Source organism: Felis catus, chromosome B1, assembly GCF_018350175.1.
Source record: "Felis catus isolate Fca126 chromosome B1, F.catus_Fca126_mat1.0, whole genome shotgun sequence".
NCBI classification, from domain to species: Eukaryota; Metazoa; Chordata; class Mammalia; order Carnivora; family Felidae; genus Felis; species Felis catus.
Genome location: NC_058371.1, coordinates 51,855,135 through 51,868,282, shown reverse-complemented (window position 1 = coordinate 51,868,282; position 13,148 = coordinate 51,855,135). Strand labels below are relative to the sequence as shown.

Sequence of the window (13,148 nt, the reverse complement as noted above, 5' to 3'; positions counted from 1 at the left end):
GCCCTCCTGCTCCGACCTGTGGGCTGTGGACTCTGTGGGAAGGAACAGAGGGCCACACCTTGCTGACTCTCCAGGTGGTGGGGAACAGCATAAAGACATACAGACAGGCACACACCAGGGGGTCTGGGGGTGGAGACCCATTTGGTGCAGCCAGGGGGCAGGGAGCAGGTGTGGGAGAGAGATGGGGGAGGCAGGAGACTGAGTCCCTGGATACAGAGCCAATGGAGACCCACCCAAGTGACTAAACCTAGGTCAGCTTTGATTTCCTCATCTGTGAAATGGGAATGGTGATAGTGATAACCAGATAGAGGCTTGCAGACTGTTCCCTGATCATGTCTGCTGGTGTCCTTCAGATAGGTAAATGATCTGGGAGAACTGGAAGGACTTTTGCTCTGTCCCACTGCCTGCTCTCTGCTCCAGGACCCCAGGGAACAGCCACAGGGTTTCCTGCTGGGCATGGAATCAAATGCATGCAGATAGCAGCACAGCTTCTATGCCATAGCAGCCTCAGAACTCCCCAGTCAGTACTTTCCTGAGTGGACCTGGTGACCCAGCTCAGCAATTCTCAGCAGGGGACAAGCCCCAGACAGGTGAGGTTTCCACACAAGCCCCCTGAAGGCTCCCCCACCCCTCCTTTGGCACATCCTCTCCTACAGCCACTGCATGGCCATCAGCCCTAGATCCTTCCTGTCCCGGCATGTGGTCAGAAATGGAAAGGACACCTGAGAGGCATCGCTGCCACCTCCAGAAGGATGGACCAGACGAGAATGCAGATCTTACAGTCTGCGCTTACAGTCCCAGCAGCTCTTAACACCTCAGCTGCTACCATGACAAGTCAGGATTCCCAAATCAACCAGGTAGAGGTGGAGGGAAAGTGGAATACGTGTGAACAGGGCTTAGAGGGGTACTTCGCGAGTTCAGATAGCAGTGAGCCCTTGGGGGCTTTGGTGGCAGCTAGCCCAGCTTTGTCCTTGATATTGGGGGCAGTATGTCATCGGATTTGCAAACCCCCTTACCCTCTTACTTCTCATCTGACTAGTATTACAGTGTCCCTGTTCTCTGATCTGGTTCACAGCTACTGAAGAGAGCTCAGGGCTTTGATGTGGGTTTGGCTTTGCCTCTGTCCTCTGTGTCTGCTCGCCCATTCGTTAGGAGGCCGTGATGACAGTTAGTGGCCAGGAGCAGGAAGGACTGTGGGGCGGGGGCATGAAAGGAAGCACAGGTGGGAGACCACCCCCTCTGTGATCCAGGGTTGGCCATGACACAGGGATGCCGTCATGTGCCTACAGGTGTCTGTACAGCTGGGGCTTAGACGTGTGAGCCATGTACATTATATGGTGGTTTGTACATGTGTATCTCTGTGCTGTGCAGGGCACGGTGCATCTATGTAGTGTGGCTGTGTGGGTGTATGAATTTCATGTGCGGTTAGCATGTACACACCAGGGAAGTTTCTGTGCAAAGTGTGAGTACATTGTGGTACAGTGTGCATGCGTGTCTATGTGTGGTGCTGGTGTGGAATGGGTTCTTGGGGGTGGTGTGTGTATGAAAGCAGTTGCTTATGTGTGTGTGAGAGAGCACGTGTGCCACACGCACCCAGGATAAGAGTAAAGGTGCCTCATGGTGGTCCTGGAAGGCATGGTTACTTGTATCTAAATGCAACAAAAATATAAAGACATATTTTTTAAGAATAGCGAAGAGCTGTCCAGGTGAATGACTCTACTGTTACTAGTTTTAGAGAAGAAGTGTATCTTGAGTTCGAGAGCAGCTTTCTGAGTCTTTCTGGAAAGAGCTGGAACACTTCTTGGCCACGGAGGGGCCAGCTGTGGCCACCACACAGGCCTGGTTGCTGGTGGCCAAGGCGGCCGTGGCTCTGGGGGGTCACAGCCCTGGACGGGCTTTGGGGGCTGAGTGCTGCTGTGGCGTTAGCCCAGACTCGCCTCTGGGCTTCAGGGCCCTTCCAGGTGAGCCAAGACCCTGTCGGTTGGGGTGGTCTTCAGCCTACTGGCCTCTCCAGCCTCCTCACCTCAGGGAGCACAGGAGCAACCAGGTAGCATGGCCACACAGATGGTGGGCTCTGAGGGCCAGAGGTGGGGACTCAGGCCCAGCCCTGCTCCCTCATTCAGTCAGCAGATGTTCTCCTCCCGTGTACTAGGTGCTGTGCCGGGGGGCTGGGGACACAATTTTGTTGCAAAGCTGGGTTCTCTCCTGGGCTTAGGGTCCCACAGGAGTGACAGGTCTTTTTGTTTTTAATTAATTAATTAATTAATTATTATTATTTTTATTTTTTATTTATTTATTTTTAATTTCTTTTAATGTTTATTTTTGAGAGAGACAGAGAGAGAGTATGAGAGGCAGAGAGGCAGAGAGAGGAGACACAGAGCCCGAAGCAGGCTCCATGCTCTGAGCTGTCAGCACAGAGCCCGATGCGGGGCTCAAACTCACGGACCATGAGATCATGACCTGAGCTGAAGTCAGACGCTTAATGGACTGAGCCACCCAGGCGCCCCTAATTAATTAATTTTTAAATGTACATCCAAGTTAGTTAGCATATCGTGCAATAATGATTTCAGGAGTAGATTCCATTGATTCATCCCCTAGTGACAGGTCTTAACTACCACTCCCACACATACCCAGCAGCTGCATGGTCACTGTACAAAGAAAGGTTCACAGGCTCTGAGGGCACACATGGGGGCAGCAGACCCTGGCTGGTGACACCAGCAAGTTCCATACTCAGCTTCCCCATCTCCAGAGGTGGGTAATAATGCCTGCCTCACGCAGTTGGGGAGGGGGTGTGGTTAAATGAGATGATGCAGGTAGCATCTCAGGCCTGGGGCACGTTGAGTGAGTGGCTATTACAGTTCCTCTGACTTTTTGTGTTGTTGTTATACTATCCCCTGTTGCTGCCTCCATGTACCAACCCTGCAGACAATTCTGCAGTTTGGGACTTACAGAGCAATTAACAGCCTTTTGCAGTGAAGGGCTGAGGCTATGTTTGGGGGAGCAAGGGTGAGTGGACGGGTGTTTAGGGAGAGGAGTGAGGTAAGAAGGGCCAGAAAGGCAGGATGCTGTCCAGCTAGTGGGGAGAGGCTTTAGGCAGGGAGGGAAGACACAGGAGAGGGTAGAAAGAGAACAGGGCCTGGAGAGAGGGGCCCCTCGTATCATGAAGGCAAAGAGGAACGGCCCCCTCCTTGGGCTCTTCCCCATTGAGGTCTGCCTCCCTGCTGGAGCCACTGAGCCTCTACCATGCCCCCCTCCACCCTTGGTGTCTGAGGAGCCTGGTCTGGTGGCCTAGCCCTGTGGCCTCCTGGCAGCTTGGCAGCCAGGCCCAGGGCTGTGTCCTCGCACGACCTCAGCCTTGGCATGTCATTTGTACTGAGCCAATTGCATGCTGGTGCAGGGCCCAGGAGGACAGCCCATGTGCTGGCTGAAGGGAAGAAGCTGCCCTTCCCGTGGCTTGGTTGGAGAGGATCAGGGAGCCTGCCCCCCCCCCCCCCCCCCAGCTAGGGAAAGTGGGGATTTGCTGGCCTGGGATAGGTTCATCAGCTCATGGCTGGGGAAAATGTTATGGTCTCTGTGTATAAGTCTTGTACGTTCAGGGTACAAGCAGTGTTACTGCTGTCAACCAAAATGCGCTCCTTGAGGTGGCACACCAGTGGCTGCTTAGCCCCTGGGAGCCCCATGGGGAGGGCAGGAGCTGTGTTGTGTGCTTTTGTTTCAGCTCTGCCACCAGACTGCGTCTGCAGATGCCCGTGAGGCAAGACGGTCGAAACTCACCGCCACTCTCCAACCCTGCTGGGTAGAACCTGGCCAGCTCTCCCCACCTGGCCTCCTCCTACACCTGTGTGTTGTAGGTGAAATGCAGGGTCTGCTGTAGCCTCCACCTGGCATATGTCCAGCAGATTTCTAGTGGCTTCCTGGGGTCACAGCCCTTCCCTGACTCGCATAAGAGCCTTGGAGGAAGAGCTTTATCACAGTGACACCAGCTGGCCCTGAGCCTGGAGACTTGCACACAGAGGAGGAAGGCAGGCCTAGGGGTTTGGTACGTGCAGTTGGAGCCCTGTCCGTGTGTCCACAAGACCCGTTTGTACTTCCTGTTTCAGTATGCCACCCTCGTCTTATAAGGGTCTTTCTTTACCTTCCTAAGGGAAGTTTCAGGGACCAAGGCCAGATGGAGGCCCGAGGCACCATCTGAGGTGACCATCACTCCCGGGGTGGAATGTAAGATCCCACAGAATTGGGTTCCTGAAGAAGCCAGGTGCTAGGTGAGTTGTGAGAGCTGGGCGTGCTAACACCACCCTGCCTGGGTCCACTACCTAAGTAAATGGTAAGGCCCTTGGCCTCCCCCCAGCAGATCCCTCAGCAGCTCATTTGTCCCCAGGGCCTCTGGGGGAGGCCTGTGGGGCCAGCCCTGCCTTAAATCCTTATAGCTCCTACACACTTAGCCCCTACCCAGGCTCAGGGCAGCCCCTGGGGGGTGAGTCCATGCCCCCCCACCCCCAGCCTTTTCTCCTCCTACCCAGGGGTCCATCAGCAGAGTCTTGTCCTCAGTGGCCAGGTGCTGAGGGCCAAGCCCAGGGAAGGTGAGGCAGGAAGCCTTCTTGTATCTCCTTTGCTTGAGTTCTTCCTACCCTCCTTCTCGTGAGTAGGCAATTCTGAGAGTTCTGCACATATTCTAGAGACAAGTTCTCCCTCGTCTTCATCAGATATGTGACTTGCAAATATTTTCTCCCATTCCATAGCTTGTGTTTTTATTCTCCTTATGTCATTCACAGAGCAAACACTTTTAATTTTGATGAAATCCAATGCATCGATTGTTTTCTTTTATGGATCATGTTTTTGCTGCCCTATGTAAGAGCTCTTTGCTAATGCAAGGTCACAAAGATTTTCTTTTGAAATTTTTCTAGTCTTACATTTCAATCTCTGATACATTTTAAGTTAGTTGTTTGCATGGGAAAGATTAATTGTGCCCACATCATTTGTTGAAAAGACTACTTCTCTTCATTAAATTATCTTTGCACCTTCAAACAAACATCAGTTGCCCACATATGTATGGGTCTGTTTCTGGACTTTTGTCTGCCCCATTGATCCATTTCTCTGTCCTTGCCAACAACACCCTGTCTTAATTACTGTAGTGTTATAGTGAGTTCCAAAATCCGGCACTGTGAGCTCTTTAAGTTTATTCTCCCCTCCCCCCCAATTGTGTTGGCTCTTCTGGTTCCTTTGCCTTTCCATATCAATTTTAGAATCTGCTTGTCTATATCTGCAAAAAATCCCTGCTGGGATCTGTATTGAAATCATGTTAAATCTATACATTAATTTGAAGAAAATTGTCATTGTGTCATCACTATATTGAGTCTTTCAACCCATGAACATGGTGTATATCTCTCTATCATTTAGATTTTCTTTGACTTTTTTTTATTAGTGTTGTAGCTTCAGTATACAAACCTTGCATATTTTATTAGGCTTATTCCTAAGTATTTCAATTTTTGGAGCCAATTTAAGTGATATATATTATATTTATATATTTATATACCACTTTTTTTTCTTTAAAAAAATTTTTTTTATGTTTATTTATTTCTGAGACAGAGAGAGACAGAGCATGAGAGGGAGAGGGGCAGAGAGAGAGGGAGACCCAGAATCGGAAGCAGGCTCCAGGTTCCGAGCTGTCAGCACAGAGCCTGACGCAGGGCTCGAACTCACAAACTGTGAGATCATGACCTGAGCTGAAGTCGGTCACTCAACCGACTGAGCCACCCAGGCGCCCCTACCACTTTTTTTTTTTTTTTTTTTTTTTTCCGAGAGAGTGTGTGAGTAGGGGAGGAACTGAGGGAGAGATTTGAAAGAAAGTCTTAAGCAGGCTCCATGCCCAGTTGCAAAGCCCAACTCAAGGATCGATCCCATAACCCTGGGATCATGGCATGAGCTGAAATCAAGAGTCAGATGCTCAACCAACTGAGCCACCCAGGTGCCCTTAAGTGGTATATATTTTTTAAATTTCAAATTTCGATTTCCAATTGTTAATTAGTAGTCCATAGAAATATACTGAATTTCTATATGCTGACCTTGTATCATGAGACTTTGCTAAACTTCCTAATTAGTTCTGTGAACTTTTTTGTATATTCCTTGGGGTTTTCAATCTAGACAATCGTGTCGTTTTCAAATGGGGACAACTTGACTTCCTTCTTTGCAATCTGTATATACTTTATTTCTTTTTCTTGACTTATTGCACTGACTGGGACTTCTAGTATGATGCTGAGTAGAAGTGATAAGAGTAGACATCACTGCCTTGCTCCTGATCTTTAGAGGAAAGAATTCAACTTTTATTATTGAGTGTGACATTAAGTGTGGGTTTTTGTAGGTGTCCTTCATCTATCAGGTTAAGGAAGTTCTCTTTTATTTCTAGATCGTTGAGAATTTCTTCTTTTTTTAAAAATCATGAATCGATGCTGAATTTTGTCAAATGCCTTTTATCTGCATTAATTAATTAATTAATTAATTAATGTGTGTTTTGTCTTATTAATGTCTTTGATTACAGGGATTGATTTTTGCATATAGAAGCAGCCTTACTTTCTCAAGATAAACCCAATTGGCTATAGTGTATCATTCTTACTATATATTACTGGAATTGATTTGCTAATATTTTGTTGAGGATTTTTGCATTTGTGTTTATGAAAGGTATTGTCTGTAGTTTTATTTGGTTATACAGTGTTTGTCTGGCTTTGATATCAGAGTAATGCTGACCTCATAAAATGAATGAGAAAGTGTTCTTTCCTCTTGCATTTTTTGGGAAAAAAAGGGTAGAATGGGTGCTATTTCTACCCTAAATGTTTGGTAGGCTTTATTTTTCTTAAAAAGGATTGTCAAGTTTCAGGCCCCACAAAATCATTTGGGGCTTCGAGGGTGGGTTGTTCTTTGAAAATACGGTTTCTGAGAATGTCACCAGAAGCAGCATGTGACTGTAGGCCCAGACAGCAAACCTGTTCAGCCTCCTGCCTCTTGTAGAAGTCACTGTTTTCTCATCCTAGCCAGTTTTAGGCAGAGCTATAGCTAACTCCTAGTGAGACAACATAGTTTGAGTAAGACCATCTTCGATTTGCCTGAACTATGACTGGCTGTGTGCCTGGGGGGGAATCACCCCACCTCTCTGAGACTCAGATGTGCCAGATGGGAAAGAGAAGGTAACAAAGTATCTTCCCTCAAAGGGCTGGTGAAAAGGTGAGAATATGCTCAGAGAACTAGAAAGTTCTTCTGGAGGCAGATATGTGGAGCTTTGAACAATTCCATGGTTTACAAAGTAAGAGGAAGAAACAGAGCTGGGATAACCAGCGTGTGCTGAAGGAAGGACAGGAGGGGAGCACCTCGGGAGGCAGGAATAGCTGCCCTCTGGGCCATCTGGTCTCCCAGGTAGTCTCACACACATTTGAGGCTTCTGCGACTCCCCGAGGGGGCATGTTTGCCTGCATTTATTTACTCAACATATCCTGAGATCCTACTCTAGCCCAGGCTTCTGCGACGCCCCGAGGGGGCATGTTTGCCTGCATTTATTTATTCAACATATCCTGAGATCCTACTCTAGCCCAGGCATTTGAAAGATGTAGAAACTGAGGCCAAAGAGGTTAGGAGATGTTCTCCCCAAGGTAACACAGCCAGTGAAAGAACTGGAAGAGAGCCCAGGTGGTTTGCTTTTCCACCGTAGTGAGGGGAACGAGTTGGACTAAGTTCAGAAGGAAAGCGGCAGACGGTCTGTCCCTGATCAGCATGTGGGTGGGAGCTAAGAGCACTGGTCCTGGAGCCAGACTGCCGGCTTGACGCCCTGCTCGACCACTTACCCAGCTGGGCAAACTGCAGAACAGAACCTCACTGCTGCAGTTTGCCGTCTGCAAAATGAGGCTCATACTGCATCTACCTCATAAGGTTGTTGTGAGGGTTAAACGAATTAAACGAACTCATAGGTACAAAATGCTCAGTACAGTGCCCGGCACATGAGTGTCACACAGACATCGGGTATTATTATTTATGAAGATGCTAGGGCACACTTCAGTTTCTCTGAAGCCACTCGGTTAAGAAAGGATAAAGTTGTGAAAACGTTGGCGGAAGCTTGAGGTCCTCGTCTGCCCTCTGCGGTGGTGAATGGCACAAGTTCCGCCTTGGGACGGACTTGCCCAAGGCCATGCAGGTCCTTCAGACTGTAGACCAAATCCGCCCAGCTTTATGAGCCCTCACTCTATCATGACACACTTCCTCCCTGCTTTTAGACCCAAGCATTTCATGATCTGATGTTCTTGGGAGAGAGATGGCATGACAGGTGCCATCAGATGTGGAAACAAATCCGGGAAGAGACTTGGATGTCTTCTATCCTGAGCTAGTGTCCAGGGGATGGTGAGCTTTTGGAACCTGCCAGGCAAGTTGGGGGCGGGGGGTGGCAGGGATGAGGGTTTGGAGGAGCAGCAGCCCTCCTTGTGGGGATTTGGCACATCTGGCCCTGCTCTGGGCCTCGCCTGCGCCACCTGCACCCCAATGCTACTGCATGGAAGGGTGCAGGCCTTAGGAGGCTGCCTGCTGGGAATGAGATCACCTCGCGGAGCAGCGTTTCCCCCGTCGCTTAGGGTCTGGCGCCACCTTGTGGCCACAGGCCAAAGCTGTCTTCGCACAAGGGCTGGAGCCTTAGCAGAGGCAGCTAACTTGGACGGCCCCAGAGGTCACCTAGACCCCCTCTGGATTTTACAGGTACCCTCAGTTGCCTCTCGGGGACCCAGAGACTCAAGGACAGAGGAGAAGGGTCCAGGAGCCAGAAGGTGTGGAATAGGTAGAAGGCACTTGATTGGGAAATCCTGAACTGGATTCCGTGACGCAGCTCCCATTACAGGGGGTTGAGGCTGTGTGAGCTGGTGTCTCAGGAGGCATGATTTCCAGATTTGGTTTTGGACTTGATCCTGGTGCACTCTGGGCTGCCAGCATCTGTTTGCTCATCAACATAGTGGGAGAGGCTCTGGTTTTGCCCACTCCCACCCTTGTTTCTTCCCATCCCTTGCGATGTTCTCCCAGAAGAAAATCCAAGGCTGCTTTCTCTGGCAGACATTATTAGCTGAGTCAGCATGTCCTGGGCTCATTGCCTTCCATTTCCATGGGCATGATGGGGCACAGGGGCCTGTGGCTTGGGGAAAATGGAGATGGGGGCACACATCAAGTGCTCCTTTTGCCCTAGCAGGACAGAGCTAGGTGAATCTGAGTGTTGACGTGACCCTGCCCTGGGACTGGAACGCGTAGGCTTGGCTCTGCCATTTAATCATTCCTCCACCTTGTGAGGCTGGGTGAAGCAGAGTCTGTGGTCTGAGTGTACCCCTGAGAGAGTATAAATTTGTGATCTGGTCCCTGTGAGAGACTCCCTGTGAGAGTCTGTGGCCTATGGATTGTGTGTTATAGCTGCCACATGTGGGTAGAGCTCAGATTTGAGTCATGGAGGCCACATCTGACCTGTGAGACCCAAGGCACCAAGGCTTCACTAGGCACATGGCCATTCTGGGTGCTGTGTGGAGTTTCTAGACTCACAGCCCTGACCTCAGCCAGTGCACCTTTGTCCTCCACTGCTCTGCCTTCCCAGGCCACCATCAGATCCGACCAATTTGACCCTTTCCTCCACCCTTGCTCCTCAACCCCTCCCAGACTACTTGTGACCATATCTCTTTACAGAAAACCCTCCCCTGCCCAAATATATCTTTGCCATGACTTCTTGAAGTTGGTCTTCTCCTTCAGGCCCAAAATTGTGACACTGCTTTCCTCTCCTTCCTCTCTCTCTCTTTGTGTTCCCTCTCACATCTCTCTCTTTCTCTCTTTCTGTGTTTCTTCTCTGTGTGTATGTGCTTTTCTGTCTCTGTATCTCTCTGTGTCTCTCTGTCTGGCTCTGTGTCTCTGTGCCTCTGTCTCTCTCTCTCTCTCTCTCTCTCTCTGTGTGTGTGTGTGTGTGTCTCCCTGTCTCACTCTCTGTCTCTTTGTCTCTCTCTCAGTGACCCCGTAGCTTTACAACAATGTCCCTGACCTTTTCCAAGCCTCCCGCCTCATCCCTTGATTTTGGGAAAATGACTCATGGGCCATACCACAGATAGTAAGTGCCAGAATCTGTAACAGAACCAGAATTTGATGCTTTACTTCACTTGAGCCTCAGTTTTTCCCATGAGTTAAATGACAATAACCAGACCTGCCCCACGAGGCATGGCAGGGACTCCAGGAGATGACTGGCCTTCCGCACCTGCCCTTCTCACACCGGCCCCACTCCAGCGCCTTCCTGCCTTTCAGTCCTCACCCCCAGGCTTCCCCGCTTTAGTCTTCAGCAGGACTGTTGCTCTGCTCACTGTGGGGAGCGCATCGGGAGGGAAATAAGGTGTCCATCCCAGCTTCCCAGGGTGGGTCTCTTCAGAGATACCATCACCCAAAGGCTCTTAGGAATCTAGAGAGGCAGACATAGTATTACTCATCTGGTGTGGGATGGGTGCCCCTTGTTGCCAGCGTGTTTGTTGTAGGTCACACCAATGGTTCAGTGGGGCTGCTTTGTGTCCCAATGCACAGTTTAGGGGACCCTGGAGCCTTTGTTCATTGAGGAGTCCAGTACATGGCTAATGCTCAGGAGGGAGACCCACCATTTTGGAATCAGAGAGAAGCATCACTTTACAGTTTTAAACTATTTTATAAATGCATGCTTTTGCATATTTGCTTCTAAAATGTGAGCTTCTGTAACATCGATATAAAGTCTTGAATGCCCCGCTCCTCCCATTGCTCCGGGAAAATTCAGAGCCCCTCTTAGTGACTGGCTTTATGAAGCTCTTCATGAATTTGCTGCACATGTGGGCATGGACTACCTTCACAGTATTGTGACAGTGTTGTCCCACCAGGACGCCTCAGCCTTGCAGGACAGGAGTCCTTCTACAGGACAGTCTTCCTTCTACATCCATAGGCACTGAGGCAATGGTGTGAACAAAACACAAGCTCCCGTGCTCCAGGAGAGACAGAAAAGACACAAGAAAGGAGTGGAGAGAGAGTGGGAGGTGGGGCTGGAGGGGCAGGCAGGGCCCCATGAGCCATGCAAGGCATTTGGATCTAAGCATTCTAAGCATTATGGGAAGCCGTGGGAGGGTTGGAAGAAGCTTGGGGATGACTGATTGCACTTATGATTTTCAAAAAGCACCTTGGCTGCCGTGTGAAGAAAGGGTTTTTCTGGGGCAAGAGTGGACCCCAGGAGACCAGTTAGGGGGCTTCTGCTTCAATTCAGGCAAGAGGGGTGATGGCAGAGACCAGGCTGGGGGTGGTGATTGGGGCAGAGAGAAGACACTGCCTGGTAGCCCCAAGTAGGCACCTGACAGTGCTTGAAGACAGCAGGGACTACGGATTGTGTCAACCATGCTCTCTCGACCCCTATGATGCAGGCTAGTGTTTTAAAGGGCACAGTGATATGCATTCCCAGGGAACAATCAAGGTCACACATGTACTTCTGTCTGTTGGCCGTGGCCCTTGGTTTATGGTTCATGTTCTTGATCTTAACTGGGCCTGCAAAACCGTGCTTCCTGAACCTCACTCTTGCCCTGGCCCTACTGGCCTCTCTGGCCCGGGCTCAGCCTCAGAGACCACTGGATGACTTAGATGTATCTTTAATCCGCCCCTTGACTGTGGTTTAAAGACAGCTTCCTAAAGTTCAGGTATAAGTGAGGCACGGGGGACGCAGGATGCATGTCCACCACACATATTATCTCCTTGATCTCCCCGCCAGCCGTGTGATGCTATGATTCTTTTCCCCATGTTAGAGAAGGGTAACAAGGACACAGAGTTGGAGTAATTAGTCCAAGATCCCACAATTAACAAATGACAGAGTCCACATTTGAATCCAGAGCCCATGCCCTCCCCCTACACCCACTTTCTTTGCTGATGGAGCAGGGTCAGTACAGGGTCAGAATGACTGTGTCCTGTGTCACCCTTGGACAAAGGCTCCATTGCAGCTTTCGTGGCTCCCTAGTGTAGAGCTCAAACTTTGGTGTCCGGCAGTCTGGGGCCAGCTCCCATTCGGTTCACCATCCAGCTATGCAGCCTGTACAGGTGTGGTGCAGCAGTTCCCCATGTGTCTTACATAGGAATTACACCTGCGGGTCACCTGGGACCCTGGAACCATGCGGCCAGCCAGCCAGTGGTACTTCGTAGGAGCCTCACAAATGCTAACTCCTTCCCTTCCTCACCCAGAGAGGGAGCAGGGCTGTGCAGAAGAGGTGAATATCTGCTGGAATATTCCCCCTGGGGTTTTGAACGTGAGAAAGGTCATGCGTCCTCTGAGCTCACCTATGATGCTTCACTGGCTGGCCCCGGGAGATCATCTGGTCCCACTCTTTCATTCTCATTTTTTTTTTTGATGAGCAAACCAAGACCAGGAAGGGCAGAACTTGTTTACGACCCCTTCCCTGGCCTGTCCCCCTCCACTCCCAATCCCTTCACTCCAAAGCCTTAGCACCTTGTCTATGGTCTGGAAAAAACCCTGGTCCAAGCATTTGGAAAACTTCACAGCAAAGGAGGGGACAATGGCACAGGCAAGCCTTGGTTTTGGGGAATGGCATGACCCTTCCGCATTCCCTGCTCCCACCCACTCTCTGTGTGTTCTGTCCTGTTCTCTCGGCAGGTATATCCGCACCATGTACCTGGGGATTCAGAGCCAGAGGCAGAAGGAACACCAGCGACGCTTCTACTGGGCTATGATGTATGAATATGCAGACGTCAACATGTTGCGCCTCCTTGAGACCTTCCTGGAGAGCGCCCCCCAACTGGTGCTACAGCTCTGCATAATGATCCAGAAGAACAGCGCCGAGACGCTGCCCTGTGAGTGTCCCACACCCACCCCCCACGGAAGGCTGGGGGAATGACCTGGGCTGGGACAGGGCTCTGCCCTCTGTCTGGGGACCACTTGGTGACTGCCACCTGCACACTCAGTGCCTGGCACATCCTGTGGGCATTGCCCATCCTGATCCGCGAGTCTCCACCTTGCCCAGGCCCCCATGTGATGCTGACCCAGCCCACACCAAAAGCACATGAGTGGCACAGATGTTCCCCATACACCCATGTGCCAGCTGCCCTGCTCAAGACCTTATGTTCTCATGAACAGAGCAGAGCCAGGGGCT

At 50.4% G+C, this 13,148-nt stretch overlaps 1 protein-coding gene across 1 annotated transcript in view; it reads left to right on the top strand.

Annotated features, from left to right (window-relative positions):
• XKR6 (XK related 6) overlaps nucleotides 1-13,148 on the top strand; it is a 322,730-nt gene that overhangs the window by 282,376 nt on the left and 27,206 nt on the right. The window contains exon 2 of the mRNA XM_023252651.2: nucleotides 12,653-12,849. Within this exon, the coding sequence (XP_023108419.1) occupies nucleotides 12,653-12,849 (197 nt within the window). The remainder of the gene's footprint in view (nucleotides 1-12,652; nucleotides 12,850-13,148) is intronic.